General features: G+C 57.4%; 3 protein-coding genes across 6 annotated transcripts; 2 read left to right on the forward strand and 1 right to left on the reverse strand.

Annotated features, from left to right (window-relative positions):
- The first annotated feature begins 452 nt into the window (after positions 1-452).
- COASY (Coenzyme A synthase) lies at positions 453-4,416 on the forward strand. 2 transcript variants are annotated; one of them, XM_032320790.1, is made up of 10 exons: positions 455-552; positions 947-1,657; positions 2,283-2,497; positions 2,775-2,906; positions 3,038-3,227; positions 3,312-3,376; positions 3,563-3,647; positions 3,818-3,915; positions 4,006-4,152; positions 4,254-4,416. In XM_032320790.1, exons 2-10 carry the CDS (start codon positions 958-960, stop codon positions 4,302-4,304), a joined length of 1,683 nt encoding a protein of 560 aa, XP_032176681.1. In that variant the 5' UTR covers positions 455-552; positions 947-957; the 3' UTR covers positions 4,305-4,416. The 2 variants fall into 2 exon arrangements, with proteins under 2 accessions (XP_032176682.1, XP_032176681.1); XM_032320791.1 differs by lacking the exons at positions 3,818-3,915; positions 4,254-4,416 and having other exon boundaries at positions 453-552; positions 3,954-4,099.
- Positions 4,417-5,282: 866 nt separating this feature from the next.
- Positions 5,283-10,010, forward strand: MLX (MAX dimerization protein MLX). Of its 3 annotated transcripts, none has more exons than XM_032320792.1 (8): positions 5,283-5,571; positions 5,915-5,951; positions 6,440-6,529; positions 6,807-6,913; positions 7,171-7,270; positions 7,471-7,570; positions 7,920-8,121; positions 8,868-10,010. In XM_032320792.1, the coding sequence occupies exons 1-8, from the start codon at positions 5,368-5,370 to the stop codon at positions 8,922-8,924; spliced, it is 897 nt and encodes a 298-aa protein (XP_032176683.1). In that variant the 5' UTR covers positions 5,283-5,367; the 3' UTR covers positions 8,925-10,010. The 3 variants fall into 3 exon arrangements, with proteins under 3 accessions (XP_032176683.1, XP_032176685.1, XP_032176684.1); XM_032320794.1 differs by having other exon boundaries at positions 5,287-5,409; positions 8,868-10,008; XM_032320793.1 differs by lacking the exon at positions 6,440-6,529 and having other exon boundaries at positions 5,335-5,409; positions 8,868-10,009.
- Positions 8,641-14,770, reverse strand: PSMC3IP (PSMC3 interacting protein). Its single transcript, XM_032320796.1, has 8 exons — positions 13,883-14,770; positions 13,688-13,788; positions 13,439-13,528; positions 11,376-11,487; positions 10,745-10,890; positions 10,571-10,624; positions 10,401-10,460; positions 8,641-10,320 (listed from the first exon to the last, which is right to left on the reverse strand). Exons 1-8 carry the CDS (start codon positions 13,914-13,916, stop codon positions 10,264-10,266), a joined length of 654 nt encoding a protein of 217 aa, XP_032176687.1. The 5' UTR covers positions 13,917-14,770; the 3' UTR covers positions 8,641-10,263.
- Positions 14,771-15,192: the final 422 nt, after the last annotated feature.

Here is a 15,192-nt window from a genome sequence, read left to right on the forward strand (position 1 = left end):
CCTTATAATGTTCCTGGAACACAGACGGCTTCAATTTCCCCAGCTGTGAAATGGGGACTCGGACAGAGTGGTCCTTCCACAGGAGGATCCTCAGACTGGGAGGGCGCCAGGAGGGCTGCGGGGACTCTGAGTCCTGACTTCAGTGACACCCTGTGACTCCCATTTCTATAATTTATGAAGAGGAAAGCCAGGTGTTAGTTCTGCCTTTGCCGCTGTCTCCTGGGTAACCTGCCTGAAGCCATTCTCTTAATGTCTAAAGAGCATCCACAAAACCCTTTCAGGACCGCCTAGCCCTCCATGGTCCAAACCCCTGGACTCTGGAATCTAGAAATAAGGCTTCACCCGCCTGCCCAACCCCCGAGCCCGGCCCCGCCCCCTCGGCAGGACTCGCCCAACGCCATACAAAGTCTCGCGAGATCCCGAAAAGAGCAGACACTTTGGCCTTTCTGCCGTTCCGTAGCTCGGACACGGAGCTGCTGAGCTAATATTTCCGGGTCGCATCCAGGTGAGCCTCCGCGGCGGCACTCGCGGAACCTAAGCCCAGAGGTCTCAGTAAGTAGGGGACCGACCCGAGCCTGAACGTTTTCCTCTAGTCCCCTCCTTGGAGTCTCTGAGGACCCGGGTACAGCGTGTCAGGAGGGGCCGGGATTTCTGGATCCCCAGCCCTATGATTCAGGGGCTCTTGTCCAGCCTAGTTTCCCCACCCAGGATTTCGATTCAGTTCAGCGACTTCACCGCTGCGTTTGAGAAATGTGGAAAGCGCGGCTTAGCACATAGACCCGAGGCGCCATGTACCAGGCCCCGTGCCTTCCCCCGGTTTCCTCTGGATCAGCACAGACCCCCGTCCCTGCGCCAGGTCCCCTCCCTTGGGTCCAAGGCCCCGCTTTTCAGCCTCAGCCACATAACTTCTCAGTCACCCACGCCTCGTCTCCCTGGCTGTCCGCAGGCCTGGGCAGCATGGCCGTATTCCGGTCGGGCCTCCTGGTGCTGACGACGCCCTTGGCCTCCCTGGCCCCTCGCCTGGCCCCCATCCTGACCTCGGCGGCCCGGCTGGTGAATCACACGCTCTATGTACACCTGCAGCCGGGCATGAGTCTGGGGGCCCCAGCTCAGCCCCAGTCCAGCCTGGTGCAGGCCACGTTTGAGGTCTTGGATTTCATCACACACCTCTACGCTGGCGCCGACGTCCACAGGCACCTGGACGTCAGAGTCCTGCTGACCAATATCGGAGCCAAGAGCGCCTTTCTACCTCCCCTGTCCGGTTCAGTCCAGAACCTGGCCCACCCACCGGAAGTGGTGCTGACTGACTTTCAGACCCTGGACGGAAGCCAGTACAACCCAGTCAAGCAACAGCTAGAGCGTTATGCCACCAGCTGCTATAGTTGTTGTCCCCAACTGGCTTCAGTGCTGCTATACCCCGATTATGGGCCCGGAGAGCTGCCTGTGGAGTCCCTGGATGTCCCCTTACCCTCCACCATCAGGCCAGCCTCCCCCGTGGCCAGGTCTCCAAAGCAGCCAGTGCGTGGCTACCACCGTGGGGCTGTGGGTGGCACATTTGACCGCCTGCACAATGCTCACAAGGTGTTGCTCAGCGTCGCGTGCATCCTGGCCCAGGAGCAGCTTGTGGTGGGAGTAGCAGACAAAGACCTGTTGAAGAGTGAGTGAGACTGACCCTGGAATAGAGCAGGGGAAGGCCCTCAGAACTCCTTAATCTTGTCCCCAGTTCATAATTGAGGAACAGGGGGGCCCTCCGTTACTTCCCACCCTTCCCAGATGTCACAGTGACTGGCACGCAGTTGGTGCTAAGGAAATTATGTTAAATGATTAAGTGCAGCTTTCTCAGATTGTGGTCTAGTCACCATTCAAATCAGAATTCCCCCAAATGTGGAGCCAAGGAGTCTGCACTTTTAAGAAGTTCTCTGGGTGATGAACCCTACAAATGGAGACCCTTGCAATAAATGGATGAGTGGGTTGTAGGTAGTTGTGCCGGAGACACAGTTAAGAGGGGACTTGTGGTTGGGTGGGTCTTGGAATTCACCATCTGACTCTGATGCTGACACTGCTGGTTCTCTGGGAACAGGTGCCTGCCATGACTATTGTGCTTGGCGGCTGCCCCCTCTTGGTAGCTCCCCTGACACAGACCACTTCCCAGCCTAGCCCTTTCTTCCTGCCACCCACCCCTATCTGGAGATTGGATGCTTGGGGACAGTCTTCCCCAAACTTGCTTATACTTTTCTTCCCCAATAAAAAGATCTCCCTGTTCTTTTGGGCTCCTTCCCCAGGCAAGTTGCTCCCTGAGCTGCTCCAACCCTACACAGAGCGTGTGGAACATCTGAGTGAGTTCCTGGTGGACATCAAGCCCTCCTTGACTTTTGATATCATCCCCCTGCTGGACCCCTATGGGCCCGCTGGCTCTGACCCCTCCTTGGAGTTCCTGGTGGTCAGCGAGGAGACCTATCGTGGGGGGATGGCCGTCAACCGCTTCCGCCTTGAGAATGTAACCCCTGGGAGAGACTGGCAGAGGGAGCGGATGGGGATGGGGATGGGGAAGGCCACATGGGGGACTGCTGGAAGTACCACAACCCTAGAGGAGGGAAGAGAGGGTTTAGGGTGGTGAGGAAGAGGCAAGAAGGAACCGGTTCCCAGCTTGCCCTTGGACTCAGGCTCTACCTCTGGAATACGTAGGGGAGGATAAGGGGGGGTGGGGGACAGCTCGATTGTCACTGTCCTCCTGTCCCTCCTTCCCTCTCCTCACCCCTCCTCTTTTACTGCAGGACCTGGAGGAGCTTGCCTTATACCAGATCCAGCTGCTGAAGGACCAAAGCCACAAGGAAAATGAAGAAGATAAAGTCAGCTCTTCTAGCTTCCGCCATCGCATGCTGGGAAAACTGCTTCGGCCTCCATATGTATGCCTGCCCTTCCACTCTCTCCCCTTCTGGGTGGGCTGGAAATGCTGGAGAGTCAAGACTGAATAATTCAGTCCCAAGGATGAGTCTGAAGACCCTAGTAACTGGGGTTCCCTCTCCTCCACCTCCAGAAGAGGCCAGAGCTCCCCACACAACTCTACGTGATTGGGCTGACGGGCATCAGTGGCTCCGGGAAAAGCTCAGTAGCTCAACGGCTTAAGGGCCTGGGGGCATATGTCATCGACAGTGACCAGCTGGGCCATAGGGCCTATGCCCCAGGTGGTCCTGCCTACCAGCCTGTTGTGGAGGCCTTTGGAACAGGTAATACCTGGGGAGGGCTGCAAGTGGCCCGAAGGGAGGAGTCGGCCTGGCCTCCTTGCCCAGTCCCCTGTCTCTGTTGTCCAGATATTCTCCATAAAGATGGCATTATCAACAGGAAGGTCCTAGGCAGCCGGGTGTTTGGGAACAAGGTAAACATACTCTTCTTCAAGGGTTCCTCAGCTACTACTAGACGCAGAGGTTGGGACCCAGTGGACCTCTCTGCTCTGGTCCAGAGTGCCACTTTCCACTCATCTGTTCCCAGTCACCTCCTCCCTCGGGCTGGCTCTGTCACTGAGGGAAGGTAAACTGTCTACTTCCTCTGTTCTCCTCCTCAGAAGCAGCTGAAGATACTCACGGATATCATGTGGCCAGTTATCGCAAGGCTGGCGCGAGAGGAGATGGAGCACGCTATGGCTGAGGGTGAGTGGGAGGGATAAGGGGAGCAGCCAAGGGGGACATCAAGCCAGTTCTCCTCCTGGGAGCTTCCCCACCCCAAGGCAGACCCTCCACTTTCCTCGGGACTAGGCCTCACTGGCTCTCTGTTGGTAAGTGGCGGTATGCTGCCACCGGTGACTGCGGTCTCCCCACAGGAAAGCACGTGTGTGTGATCGATGCTGCTATGCTGCTTGAAGCCGGCTGGCAGGACATGGTGCATGAGGTGTGGACCGTTGTCATTCCTGAGACTGAGGTACCCGGACCCCATCTCCCACCCTGTCCCCACTGCAGATCGCAGCCTGCTCTGAGCCAGTGGGCTGACCTATGCCTTGTCTGTGCCAAGGCCATACGACGCATCGTGGAGAGGGATGGCCTAAGTGAGGCTGCAGCTCAGAGCCGGTTGCAGAGCCAGATGAGTGGCCAGCAGCTCGTGGACCAGAGCCACGTGGTGCTGAGCACCTTATGGGAACCGCATGTCACCCAACGCCAGGTTGGTGCTGAGGGAAGGGCTGGGTTGTGGGGAAGTGGTCTCCGCTGGGTGCCTGCCTGACCCTGTCCTCTCTTCCTCCAAACTTTCTGGCCTGCTCAAAGGTGGAGAAAGCCTGGGCCCTCCTGCAGAAGCGCATCCCCCAGATGCTGTGAGGCCTGTGGCTGACATTGAGTTCTCTGTGGGGCCAGAGTGGCCCTTGGAGCTGCCCAGAGATTCAGTGGTGAGGAGGAATGGGGGCCTCCGTGCTCATCCTGGTTGGGCCTAGAGGGCTCTGAGCCAAACTGGGGAGCGCAGGGCCAGGCCTGGTGGGCATGCGGAGCCTTATGGAGCTTGCTGGCTGGCCTTTGGCCATCACTGAGGTTGTAGCACTTGGGGAAGCAGGCCTCTCTGGCATTCTGTGCCTACTCTTGCCCACAGCGTGTGATATCTACAGCTGTCCGTGGCCAGGGCAAACACTGGGAACTTGTAACAGAATTAAAGATGAATGTTGCCGGGTGTTGCCTGTGTGGTGTCTGCTTCCTGCCCCAATGCCTCTGGGTATCTTAGGGAGCCTTGAGCTGGAACCTCGGAGTGCAGTGGTTAAGAGCTTGGCTTTCGAAGCTAGCCAGGCAGAGGTGCAGACGTCAGCCTTGGTTCTAACACTGATAGCTGTCTGATTTGCAAGAAGCTGCAGAATTTCGAGGTTCCTCGGTTTCCCTGTCTGTAAAGTAGCATAACTTGGCAGACTCTCTGACAGTGTTTCTTCCACTGGTCTTCTGCCAGATGCCTGACTGGTTTTTGAAAATGGGACTTTAAGAACCCCGGCGGTGTGTCTGCCCTGACGGGACTGGAGCTGGCAGCCACGCAGGGTCTGCCCAGGTGGCCAAGTCTGCACCTTCCAGGCCGCCTGCAGGGCAGGGCTGGGACACGCGCCCCGAGAGCCGCCTGGGTTCGCACAGCCCGTGCACAAGACTGTCGGTGACACTGGACGAGCCTTTTGAGGGGACCCCATTTTACAGAATGATTCACGTCGCGGCAGCAGAAACGCTACCTGTTCCCGCTCCGACGCCACCGTCTCTGGTCCGCAGTTTCGGTGTTTCTGGGTTGCGCATGCGCTCGCTCCGCCCTCCGCCTCCCGTTCTTGGGTTGGTGGGTTTGGGTCACGTGGATGCGCCTCGCCTCTTCCTCGCAGCAGGGGGCCCGCCCGTGGGCTGGTTTCCGTTTGGTGGGTCGGAGATGACAGAGCCGGGCGCCTCTCCGGACGACCCCTGGGTCAAGGCAAGCCCCGCGGGCGCGCACGCCGGCGAGGGGAGGGCGGGTCGGGCTCGTGCACGTGGGGGGGCCGGAAGACGAGGGGATTCCTTGCAGTCCCCAAAGGTCCCCCCGCCCTCCGGGCCCCGGGGCTGCAGAGAAGACAGCTCTCACCCCGCGCGTGCCAAGGTGGGGAGACAAGTGACGCGTGTGTACACGAGTGTTGGGGGGGCAGGGTTTGGGGGCTGGGGAGGTGCTGGAGCGTGGGTAGGGGCAGACGGGGTCCTGCGGAGGGGAGGCGCTCCTATGGCCTATCCGCTCTTGGCTCCCGGGGCAGTCCTGCAGTCGCCTGCGCACCCCAGGGGGAAGAGTGTGTGTGCGTGCGCGCACGCGCGCATCCTGAAATTGCCTGCGTACCTTGGGGGCTGGGTGTAGGTAGGATGTGTGTATGTGCGCGCGCGCGCGCGCGCAGTAAAAGGAGGTGTGGACCCTGGGCCGAGGTCTGATGAGCTTCCTATGCTTGGTGCTGCAGGTGGAATACGCCTACAGCGACAACAGTCTGGACCCCGGTGAGTGCCTCCCCACTGTCTCCAGCTCCCCCATTTCGCTCCCGCTGCAGCCCTATAGATTCCCGTGGTCTTGCAAGCCACACCTGAGCACAGTCCACTGTCCCTGAGCCGAGTTCCTGCCCTGAGACAGGGAGGAGCTGCAGGACCGGGGCAGGAAGCATAAGGGTACACCTGGTTCCCTCTGCTCTGAAGCAGGGAGGTGATGACAGTAGTGATAGCTGGCCGCTCTCTCACCCTCATTGTGCCCAGATGCCATTTTGTGAACCAGTGGTACCATTACAGGCCCATGGAGCAGTGTGGACATCAGGGACAGGAGCATTGCAGCATGGCACAAACAGGAAATGGGTGCCCCAGTATGAATGGCTTTTGGGTTGAAAGGGAGAGGTCAGATTTAAGGATCAGGAAGCCACTGTACCCACAGGTTTCTCAGGGTCTTATATAGTGTTCCCCTGCCTTACCCCTTAGTGATTGGTACCTCTCTTTTCCAGGGCTTTTTGTAGAAAGTACCCGAAAGGGGAGTGTAGTGTCCAGAGCTAATAGCATCGGTTCCACCAGTGCCTCTTCCGTCCCCAATACAGGTAGGCAGCAACATGCCCCAACCTGGGGGGACTCAGTTACACCATCATTTTAGTGTATTTCCCAGACAGGAAGCTCCAGTCACCCACATGGGGGTGCTGGAGGCCTAGTGATAGACACAGGCTCTCACTGTCTCTCACCTCATCTAGGACCTTAGGTGGTTCTGTCCATTTGCTGTCTCTAGGTACCAGTTTTTTCTTACCCAGTGGGGCACGGTTGGTGAGCTGGGCCCCACTGGGCCTCAAAATGACCTCTTCCCGCCCCCAACTTTGAGCGTAGATGACGAGGACAGCGATTACCACCAGGAGTCCTACAAGGAGTCCTACAAGGACCGGCGGCGGCGAGCACACACGCAGGCTGAGCAGAAGAGGAGAGACGCCATCAAGGTGACTGGGGGGCCTGCAGCTCAGCCAGCGGGGGAAGGCCCGTTACATTTGATTTGCTCTGCCCCGACCTCATCGGACAGCCCCAGGCATCCTTGCGGGCAGCTAATCTAGTCTCTGGATGAGAACACTCTCCTTCCAGCACCCCCACCCGTTTGAGTTTCGAGCATGGAACTCAGTTCTTGAAGAGAAAGCTTGCTGCAAGTTTGCCTTAATCTGCAGAGTTAAAGGAAGCCTTGTTTCCACTGATGTCTCCACAGAGAGGCTATGATGACCTTCAGACAATCGTCCCCACTTGCCAGCAGCAGGACTTCTCCATTGGTTCCCAGAAGCTCAGCAAAGCCATCGTTCTACAGAAGAGTATGACCAGGGAGAGCCCTGGGAGTGGTTGGGGCCAGCAGGGCAGTGAAGAGGCCAGAGCCTTCTACCCACTCTCGGCCTGGCCCTGGTGGGGTGGTGGTTGTGGGGCAGGTGGGGAGTGGGACGGGGTGAGGGGGAGACAAAGTCAGCCTTGTCCTTCTGGTTGAGACTTCCTCTGTGCCCACCCCCACCCACCCCAGCCATTGACTACATCCAGTTTTTGCACAAGGAGAAGAAAAAGCAGGAGGAGGAAGTGTCCATGCTACGCAAGGATGTCACAGCCCTGAAGATCATGAAAGTGTAAGGGCGACACTGAGCTGGGGGAACCAGGGCTTCTGAGGGGACTTGGGCAGACCTCAGTTCATACCTTCCTCTCAAAGGCCACATCAGATACTACAGGCCAGATAATCCTCTCACTCCCTTAGGTGGCTGCTTGGAGGCCGGACTCTGTACCCCCTTGTCCCTAACGCACAGCACATTCTCGAAGTGCCTGTGGGCTTCATGAAGGGAAGGGTGGGAAGAGGGGGGTCACCAGTTCTGTCCCGGAGCAGTGTCTGGCTGATGTGAACTACCTCGCAGCAGCTCTCCAGGAGCTCCTTCCTGGGGGAGAACCTCGGGCACCTGAGCCCTGTCCACTCCTCGATTTCAGGAACTACGAGCAGATTGTGAAGGCACACCAGGACAACCCCCATGAGGGGGAAGACCAGGTCTCTGACCAGGTCAAGTTCAATGTGTTTCAAGGCATCATGGACTCCCTGTTCCAGTCCTTCAATGCCTCCATCTCCGTGGCCAGCTTCCAGGAGCTGTCAGCCTGTGTCTTCAGCTGGATTGAGGAGCACTGTAAGCCTCAGGTACGGGGTAGCCGTGATCGGGGGGTGTGTGTGGGGGGGTACACTCCTCCGGGCAAAGTGGCCCAAGTGCGAATTTGTCCAGAGGAGGAGGGCAGCAGCTTTCAGGTTTCTTGGGGGTGTCTCCCTCTTCTGCTTCTTAGCCCAGATTTTCCTGTAAGGTTTCATTTGGCGGGACTGATCGGGCACTTAAGTCCCGTGGGCCTAACCCTGGCCCTTCTCAGCCCACGTGTGGCTGCCTAGCGTGTTGCCCTCACTGCGGCAGCAGATTCACTCGGCCATGTGGAAGATAGCTGGCCGTCACCCCCAGGCCCGCGGGAGTAGTCTGCCCCGGGGCTTGTGTTCTTTGTAACTGGGCAGCGTGTGAATGCTGTCGCCGGAGGCTTGTGCTCCTGAGGCCTGGTTGCCTTTTCTGAGGCTTGACTTGCATCCGCAGAGTCCCACTTTTTTGTTTCCTGACATTTTCTGGGAACACTTGAAGCATAGTATGTCCCGAACGCTCCCAAGCCCACACCTAAATGCTGCCATTTCCATTTCTTGCATTTGCTTTTCCACATAGCCGGCCGTGCCTCCATCCCTTTCCCTGTGCTCTGTAGGGACATTTCAGAGTAAACTGCAGATAGCAGTGCGGCCCAGGGGCTTTTTCTGTTGCATTCTAAAGAGCACGCCTTGTGTAGGCACAGGTCACAGAGCCCGCGCTCTGTCCTTGCCTGAGCGTCACCCATGCCTCCCTCTGCTGCCCCCACCAGACCCTCCGGGAGATCGTGATTGGTGTCCTGCACCAGCTGAAGAACCAGCTCTACTGACCAGCGCCCCAAACCCACAGAAGAGCCAGCGAGAGGCCCAAGTCTCCTGCTTGGCCACAGAGCCGCTGGCCCTCTGAGATCAGACTCGATGCTGCACACAGGTTCCCTGGTTCCCAGCATTTGGTTCCCCGAAACCCCTCATCCTCAGTGGGGCTGGGGTGTTTGTTTTGTGAAAGCTTTAATTTATTATATTGACCACAAAACTCGAGCCTCTTGTCTTTCCCCTCTCCCCGTAAAAATCCTCAGTCTGCTCTGGGCATCCCCAAGAGCTCCCGTCCTCTCCCCTTCTAAGCCTCAGATTTTTGCTCCAGATCTACACATATCTGGGAGCTACTATTTGCATTTGGTTTGGTCTCTTGGACCAGATTTGGGCAACACCTGGCCCAAGTTTGGCCATTTTGGCAGTAGTTGGACAGAAAGAAAGGAACATGAGGAAATACTCTCACAGCCATGAAGTGTGACAGGCTGCCTAGTACCTGGGCTAGGGCTCCCTTGGTGGGCCCAAGGTGGGACCCGGGCTCTGCCAGCCAGCTCTGGGCAGGGCTGCCAGGATCCTGCCCTCACCTGCTACTCCATCGCCTCTCTTACCCTCTCTGGGTGCTAGAGGGAAGCGGCCTTCCTGTGTGCTCCTGCTCCCTCTGTGTCCACAGGCAGGAGCACAGCACAGAGAAGTCAAGTGTGACACACAGCACTACATGGTAATAGTTTTTTTTTTTTTTTTTAATTTTCTAAATAAACACCAACAGTGCAGTTTGCTAAACTTACAATTTTGGAAAACAAACTGGGCCTCAGAACCACTCCCACCCTTCCTGTCAAGTGTATCTGGGTCTCTATCCCTGTGCTGCCTGCATCTCTCCCAGGACTTGGGGTCAGAGTGAAGAGGTAGAGAAGGTATTTAAAGGCCTCCTGGGGTACAGAGCTCCAAGAAATCCTGCTTAAGGCCTCGGGCTCCTTGAATGCTATATAGTTTCCTGTCTCTACTCTGTAGCCTTCTGCAGGGTTGACATCTGCGAGGTTTGGTTATCCAGAGGAAATTTAAGTATTTTTATATCAAATTGTATTACAATAAATACTGCCAAATGCTTTCCTTTAGCGTTGTTTCCAGTTGGAGCGTTCAGTTCAAGCAACTGGAATGTAGCCAGTAAAACGCACCTGAGCCTGACCATCGGCTGTGGGCTCGCTCACTCCCCGCGCCCCATACTCTGGCTCCTGCCCCTCTCCCAGCTGCTCTGCCCAAAGACAGCAGCAGGAACAAACACAGAAGCCAACCAGGAGGAGCCAACCAGTGCAGACCTCTCTTTCTTTTTTCCATCCCCCCCGGGTCCTGCCGGGGGACCCCTCAAGGGTCTGGGAGCTTCACGTTGTGATCCTCATCTGTCTCTATCCCGACTTCCTCCTGGGGCAGGGAGACAAGTGAGTGAGCGCTCCTTGGACCCAGCACCCAGGGGAGCGGGGACGGGAGAGAGAATCACTTACAAAGAACTGCTTCTTGCTCTTGGGGTATCCTTCCAGAATGGCATCAGACAGCTCTGTTGCCTGACAGGAAACAAAACCACCCCTTTTCAGGCGGGCAGCACCGCCTGGAGGGGCCGCGCTGTCGGGTTCTCCTGCCGTTTCTCCGGCCTGCCCGGCGCACGCTCACTCACCATCCTCTTCCGCTTCCTCCACTCCTTGCAGTACTTCTGCCTCTCCCTGTACACCTGGGCAGGGAAACAGCTGCCTCAGGGAAACCCCTGCCTCAGGGAAACCCCTCAGCCCCACCGAGGCTGCGAGGCTGCGCCGCCTCACCCGGCCCACGGCTGCCCGCGCTCCCAGCTCACCTGCTCTTTCTCTTCTGGAGTCACGTGGTTGGTGGCTGCTTTAATATTCTTCAGTCTCTCTCTGTAGCCAGCACACTCCTTCTTCAACTCCTGGATCTCTTTCTGCATCTCCGGTGTGGTCAGGGCACTAGTTAACTCCTTCAGCTCTGAAACCACAGCTCCCCTGGGTCACTCCCTGCCCCGAGGCCGGGGCTTTGGCTTTCCCAGCGGGTGCTCCCTGAGGTCTCGGTTCTACACACAGGGTCCAGAATGAGTTCCACATTCTGGAACTGCTCAGCAGAGATGAAGGCTTATAGAATTACCAGTTTATTCCTGTTTTCTCTCCTCCTCCATCTACCAGCAGTGGGAAAGTGAGGTTGCACAGACTGTTCTTGTAGCCAGTCAGAGCAGCCGGCACCGAGGGAGTGTGGGCCCAGGGGCTGAGGGTGTTAGGGAAAGCAAACGCATGTCCTGCCCACTCACATTCAAAGGCCATTAGCCGTTCTCTCTTCTGATACAATGCCTGTGGCCGCCCAGCAGAGAGCCACTGCCGTGGGACAACACTGCAGCCAGCAAACCGTTCACTCCATAATCCCTGACCTCTCGACTGACCCTGACCCTAGGGGCACCCTTGGGGGCTGCTCAGTCCTACCAGCCTCCATGTGGCGGCAGCTCTGCTGTAAGCTCTGCACCTTAGCAGTGAGGGCCACGATTTTGGCATCCAGGCCTTGGAGGTCAGCGTCACTCACCATGGCAAACTGGTCCTGCCAGAGGTGAGGAAAAACAAGGGGGCTGATGTGAGGCACGGGAGGGGAGCCTCATTTGGGGTGGGGGCAGCATCACATACATGCAAGACTGTGGGGCTCCCCAGCCCTCCAGAGGGCCTGTGAGAAACCACTCAGTTTAGTACTGGTCCCAGCTAACAACAAGGTATGATCAAGAAGTGAAACCTCACGCCTGTCCTCAAGGGGCATCAAGGCTGGCAGGATACTAACAGGGCGGAGATCTCAGTGCTAAGACCGCTCATTGGGCTAAAGGAGTAAAGGAACATTCTCCCCAATGTAGGGATGGATACCTGAAGTACACGTTCCCACAACAGGAAGAACAGGGATGGGGACAGAGGCAGGGGCAGTACTGAAGGGACAAGCCTGAGCAGCCAACCCCGAGGGACCAGCTGCTACCATCCTCGGGGATGGGCTCTGTGGGGGTCTTGTCGGCGACAATGGGGAGCACATTAGGGAGAAGAGGAACGCCAGCCTGCGCGTTGTGGCCTCTACATTAAGGCAAGGCAAACCCTTAGAGCCGCAGGCAGCAAACTACAGCCTGCGCGCCAGATCCTGCCAGACCCGGAGTTCTGAAAACACACCCACTGAAACACAGCCATGCCTGTGCCTTCACACAGTCTCGGGCGGCTTTTGCTCTCCAGTGGCAGTCACGAGGGCTTGTGACAGCTGTGTACCTGGGACAAGAGACCATCTGGCCCGCAAAACCCTGAAAGAGTAAGGGTCTGTCTCTTTACAGAAGAAAATCTGCAAAATTCTCCCTTAAGGAATCTAGAGTTATCACATAATGAAACCGGTTTTAGGAAAATTAGCCTTGGTGGTGGTTCGGTTCAGTGAAACTAGTATTCGGTGTCTACTAGATGTTAGCTTCTGGGGTGGGGGTGCTGAGCAAAGAAATACGGGTGGGAAGTGGGGCCTGCCTTGGAAGAGCTGCGGTCCAGCGAGGAGACACGTAAGACAAGCGCGTCCCTCAAAGAAGCGAGCGCCTGCAGAAGAGGCGGTCAGAGAATTCAGGGAAGGTCTCTGGAGGTGATCCCTGAGGGGAATCCTACAGGATGAGCAAGAGTTAGCTGAGCAAAGAGGCAGAGGAAGAAGGGTTTTTTTAACTCCAGGCAGAAGAAGGACACAGGAGTAAAACTCATCTACATGTTCTAGTCCTGGTAAGTGGACCAAGAAGGGACAGTGAGGCACGGGGGCCGGGTCTCCCTAGTACCTTTTCCCTACTCTAGGGAGCGCGAGTTTGAAGTCGGGCAATGGCACTCGCTGGGCACCCAGGCAGACCACTCTGGCTGCAGTGCTGAAGACATCTGAGGCCAGCAGATGCTAGGAGGGTATCAGGACATGCAGATGGAAAGGACAGGCCGAGTCAGGAAGGGGGAAAACCAAAAGGGCACAGGGGGAGAGAGAAGAGGGGCTCCCCAGTCTCTAGGTTGGGTGAAGCATGACTCCACTGAGGGAGAAGCAGGGAGAGGTGCCCATTTGGGGGGATGAGGCAATCTACCTTAGCAGTAGTAATACTGACTCAGAAAGGTCTAGAAGGCATCCAAGTGGTGGGCTGGCCCAGAGATACAAAATCAGCATTACCTGTGTTGGGAGTGAGGGCTGGGGGAAGAAGGCCAATCGTGTGGCAGGTGGAGGTGCTAATCTAGATGACTGGGAAAAAGAAACTTCCAAGAGGGAATGGATCTCAGCAGCAGCAATTCAGGATCTTCTGTCATCTATGCTGTCCCGAATCTGGAAGTCTCGCTAAGTCTAGGTCACAGCAAGGGGAGTCCCCATTCTGATTTAAAGGGTGCCTGGGTCCCTTTTCATGACCTAGGACAAGTGAGTTTCACGGGGTGCCCCAAATTCCCCAGAAGAGAGTTCATTCTAGAGACTGGCTGACCTAATGTCGGGGTGTCACACGGGTGATAATCTACACAGGTTCCCTCACCTGGTCCGCAAAATAGATCTTCTGCTTGCCGTACATCTTCTCTTTGATTTTGCCTTGCTGGGCCAGCTGCTCCAGCGCCTTCACCACCGCCTGGCGGGGGAGGGCGGCGGGAAGTCAGAGCAATGCGGCGGGAATTTCAGCCCGACAAGCCTTAGGAAGCCCGCGGCTGGAATGGCAGCCTCGAGAGGGCAGCAGCCCGGACTGATTCGAGGGGCCCCAAGGGGAGGAGTCCCAGGAGAGGGTCCTCACCGCCTTGCCCAGTCCGTGTTCCCGCTGCAGGTTCCCGAACACGTCCTGGGCGCTGTAGGGTCTGTTCTGCTCCTGCAGGTACCTCAGGAGGATCCCAGGGGCTACGAAGACACGCGGCAGGGGTGGGGGTCACCCAACCAACGCCTCTCCCGTCCCCCCCGCCCGGGTCTCCCCCGCGCCCACCGCCCCGCTTACCTCCCGCCGCGGCCTCCGCCCGGCCTTTACTCATGGCCTTTCCCGCCGCCAACTCGGAAAGCCGGACGTTGTCGTCGCTCGAGGCAACGGCTGCTTCCGGCGACGAGAGGGGCGGGCCGCAAGCGGTGATTGGCGGAAGCGGACGTCTTCGCGAGGCACGGAACGACCTTCCCGGGCGCCGTAGTTCAGTCCGACCCGAGTCGGGCGTCGGCCCCCGGGGTCGCCGCGGCGGGGGCGGGACGCTGGCTCGTGCCCGCTCCTCCCCGCGCCCTCCGGCTCTGGGGGCAGGTCGGGCCAACCACTGCTTGGGGTCTGGAAACCCACTTCCAGGGGCGGCTGAGCTCTCGTGACCGTGAGCTGGGACGGTGTTCCAAGGGGGAGAGAACTTAGGCTCAGCTCCCGCCGGGCTAGCGACTTGCTCAAGGTCACAGGGTCAGTTACCCACAGGGACGTGTCCTGTCCCACGGCCCGGTGTTCTTTTCGACCGCCAGTCTCATTTGTAAAACAGGAACAAGAGGTACTAGCAGGAGGGCGGTTGGGAAGACAGAATGCCTGGGAGCCCTGCGAGCACAGTGCTGCCCACACTTGCCGGCTCCCGAGCCTCGCGCACAGGGGGCGCTCCACACGCGCTGAGGTTTGGACGCCGAGGGAAAGCAGGGTTGGGAGGGGGCTATACTGTTAAGCCGCAAAGCTTGTAGAAAAGTTTCCTGTTGGCGGAGTGGATCTTATGGCAACACCTGGCAGGTGTTTTCCACTCCTGCCCACAGTGGCCAGTGGGACAAAGCCTGAAATAAGTGTTTCTAGTTTCTGAGGTCAGCAGAAGGCCAAAGAGCAGCTGTCCCTGCGGCTCACTCCAGAGGAGGAGCATGGTGCTTTTTAAAACCTGTTACCTAAATAAATAAATCTTTAAAAAAAGGGGCGCCTGGGAGGCTCAGTGGGTTAAAAGCCTCTGCCTTCGGCTCAGGTCATGATCCCAGGGTCCTGGCTTCTAGCCCCACATCGGGCTCTCTGCTCTGCAGGGAGCCTGCTTCCTCTCTCTGCCTACTTGTGATCTGTCAAATAAAATCTTTTTAAAAAATTTAAAAAGAAAATAAAACCTGTTACCTAAAGTCTCATTAGCCTTTGAAGCACCTACTTGTCTTCACACGGCTAGGGAACAATATTAAGAATTAAAAATGGGGATGCCTGGGTGGCTCGGTTGGCTGGGTTTCTGCGTTCGGCTCAGGTCCTCAGGCCCTCAGGCCCAGCTCCTTGTTCAGCAGGGAGCCTGCTTCTCTCCCTCTTGTTTGCCACTCCCTGCTTGTGCGCTC

Source organism: Mustela erminea, chromosome 18 (assembly GCF_009829155.1).
Source record: "Mustela erminea isolate mMusErm1 chromosome 18, mMusErm1.Pri, whole genome shotgun sequence".
Lineage (NCBI taxonomy): Eukaryota > Metazoa > Chordata > Mammalia > Carnivora > Mustelidae > Mustela > Mustela erminea.

Coding starts and splice junctions, on each gene's coding strand:
- PSMC3IP (XM_032320796.1), bottom strand. CDS start 13,916: ATGAGTAAAGGCCGGGCGGAGGCCGCGGCGGGAG. Junction 13,529..13,687: donor AACACGGACTGGGCAAGGCG/GTGAGGACCCTC, acceptor CTCCCCCGCCAG/GCGGTGGTGAAGGCGCTGGA. Junction 10,461..10,570: donor GGAGGAAGCGGAAGAGGATG/GTGAGTGAGCGT, acceptor GTTTCCTGTCAG/GCAACAGAGCTGTCTGATGC.
- COASY (XM_032320790.1), top strand. CDS start 958: ATGGCCGTATTCCGGTCGGGCCTCCTGGTGCTGACGACGCCCTTGGCC. Junction 3,648..3,817: donor GGAGCACGCTATGGCTGAGG/GTGAGTGGGAGG, acceptor GTCTCCCCACAG/GAAAGCACGTGTGTGTGATC. Junction 3,916..4,005: donor TTGTCATTCCTGAGACTGAG/GTACCCGGACCC, acceptor GTCTGTGCCAAG/GCCATACGACGCATCGTGGA.
- MLX (XM_032320792.1), top strand. CDS start 5,368: ATGACAGAGCCGGGCGCCTCTCCGGACGACCCCTGGGTCAAGGCAAGC. Junction 6,530..6,806: donor CTCTTCCGTCCCCAATACAG/GTAGGCAGCAAC, acceptor CTTTGAGCGTAG/ATGACGAGGACAGCGATTAC. Junction 8,122..8,867: donor AGGAGCACTGTAAGCCTCAG/GTACGGGGTAGC, acceptor TGCCCCCACCAG/ACCCTCCGGGAGATCGTGAT.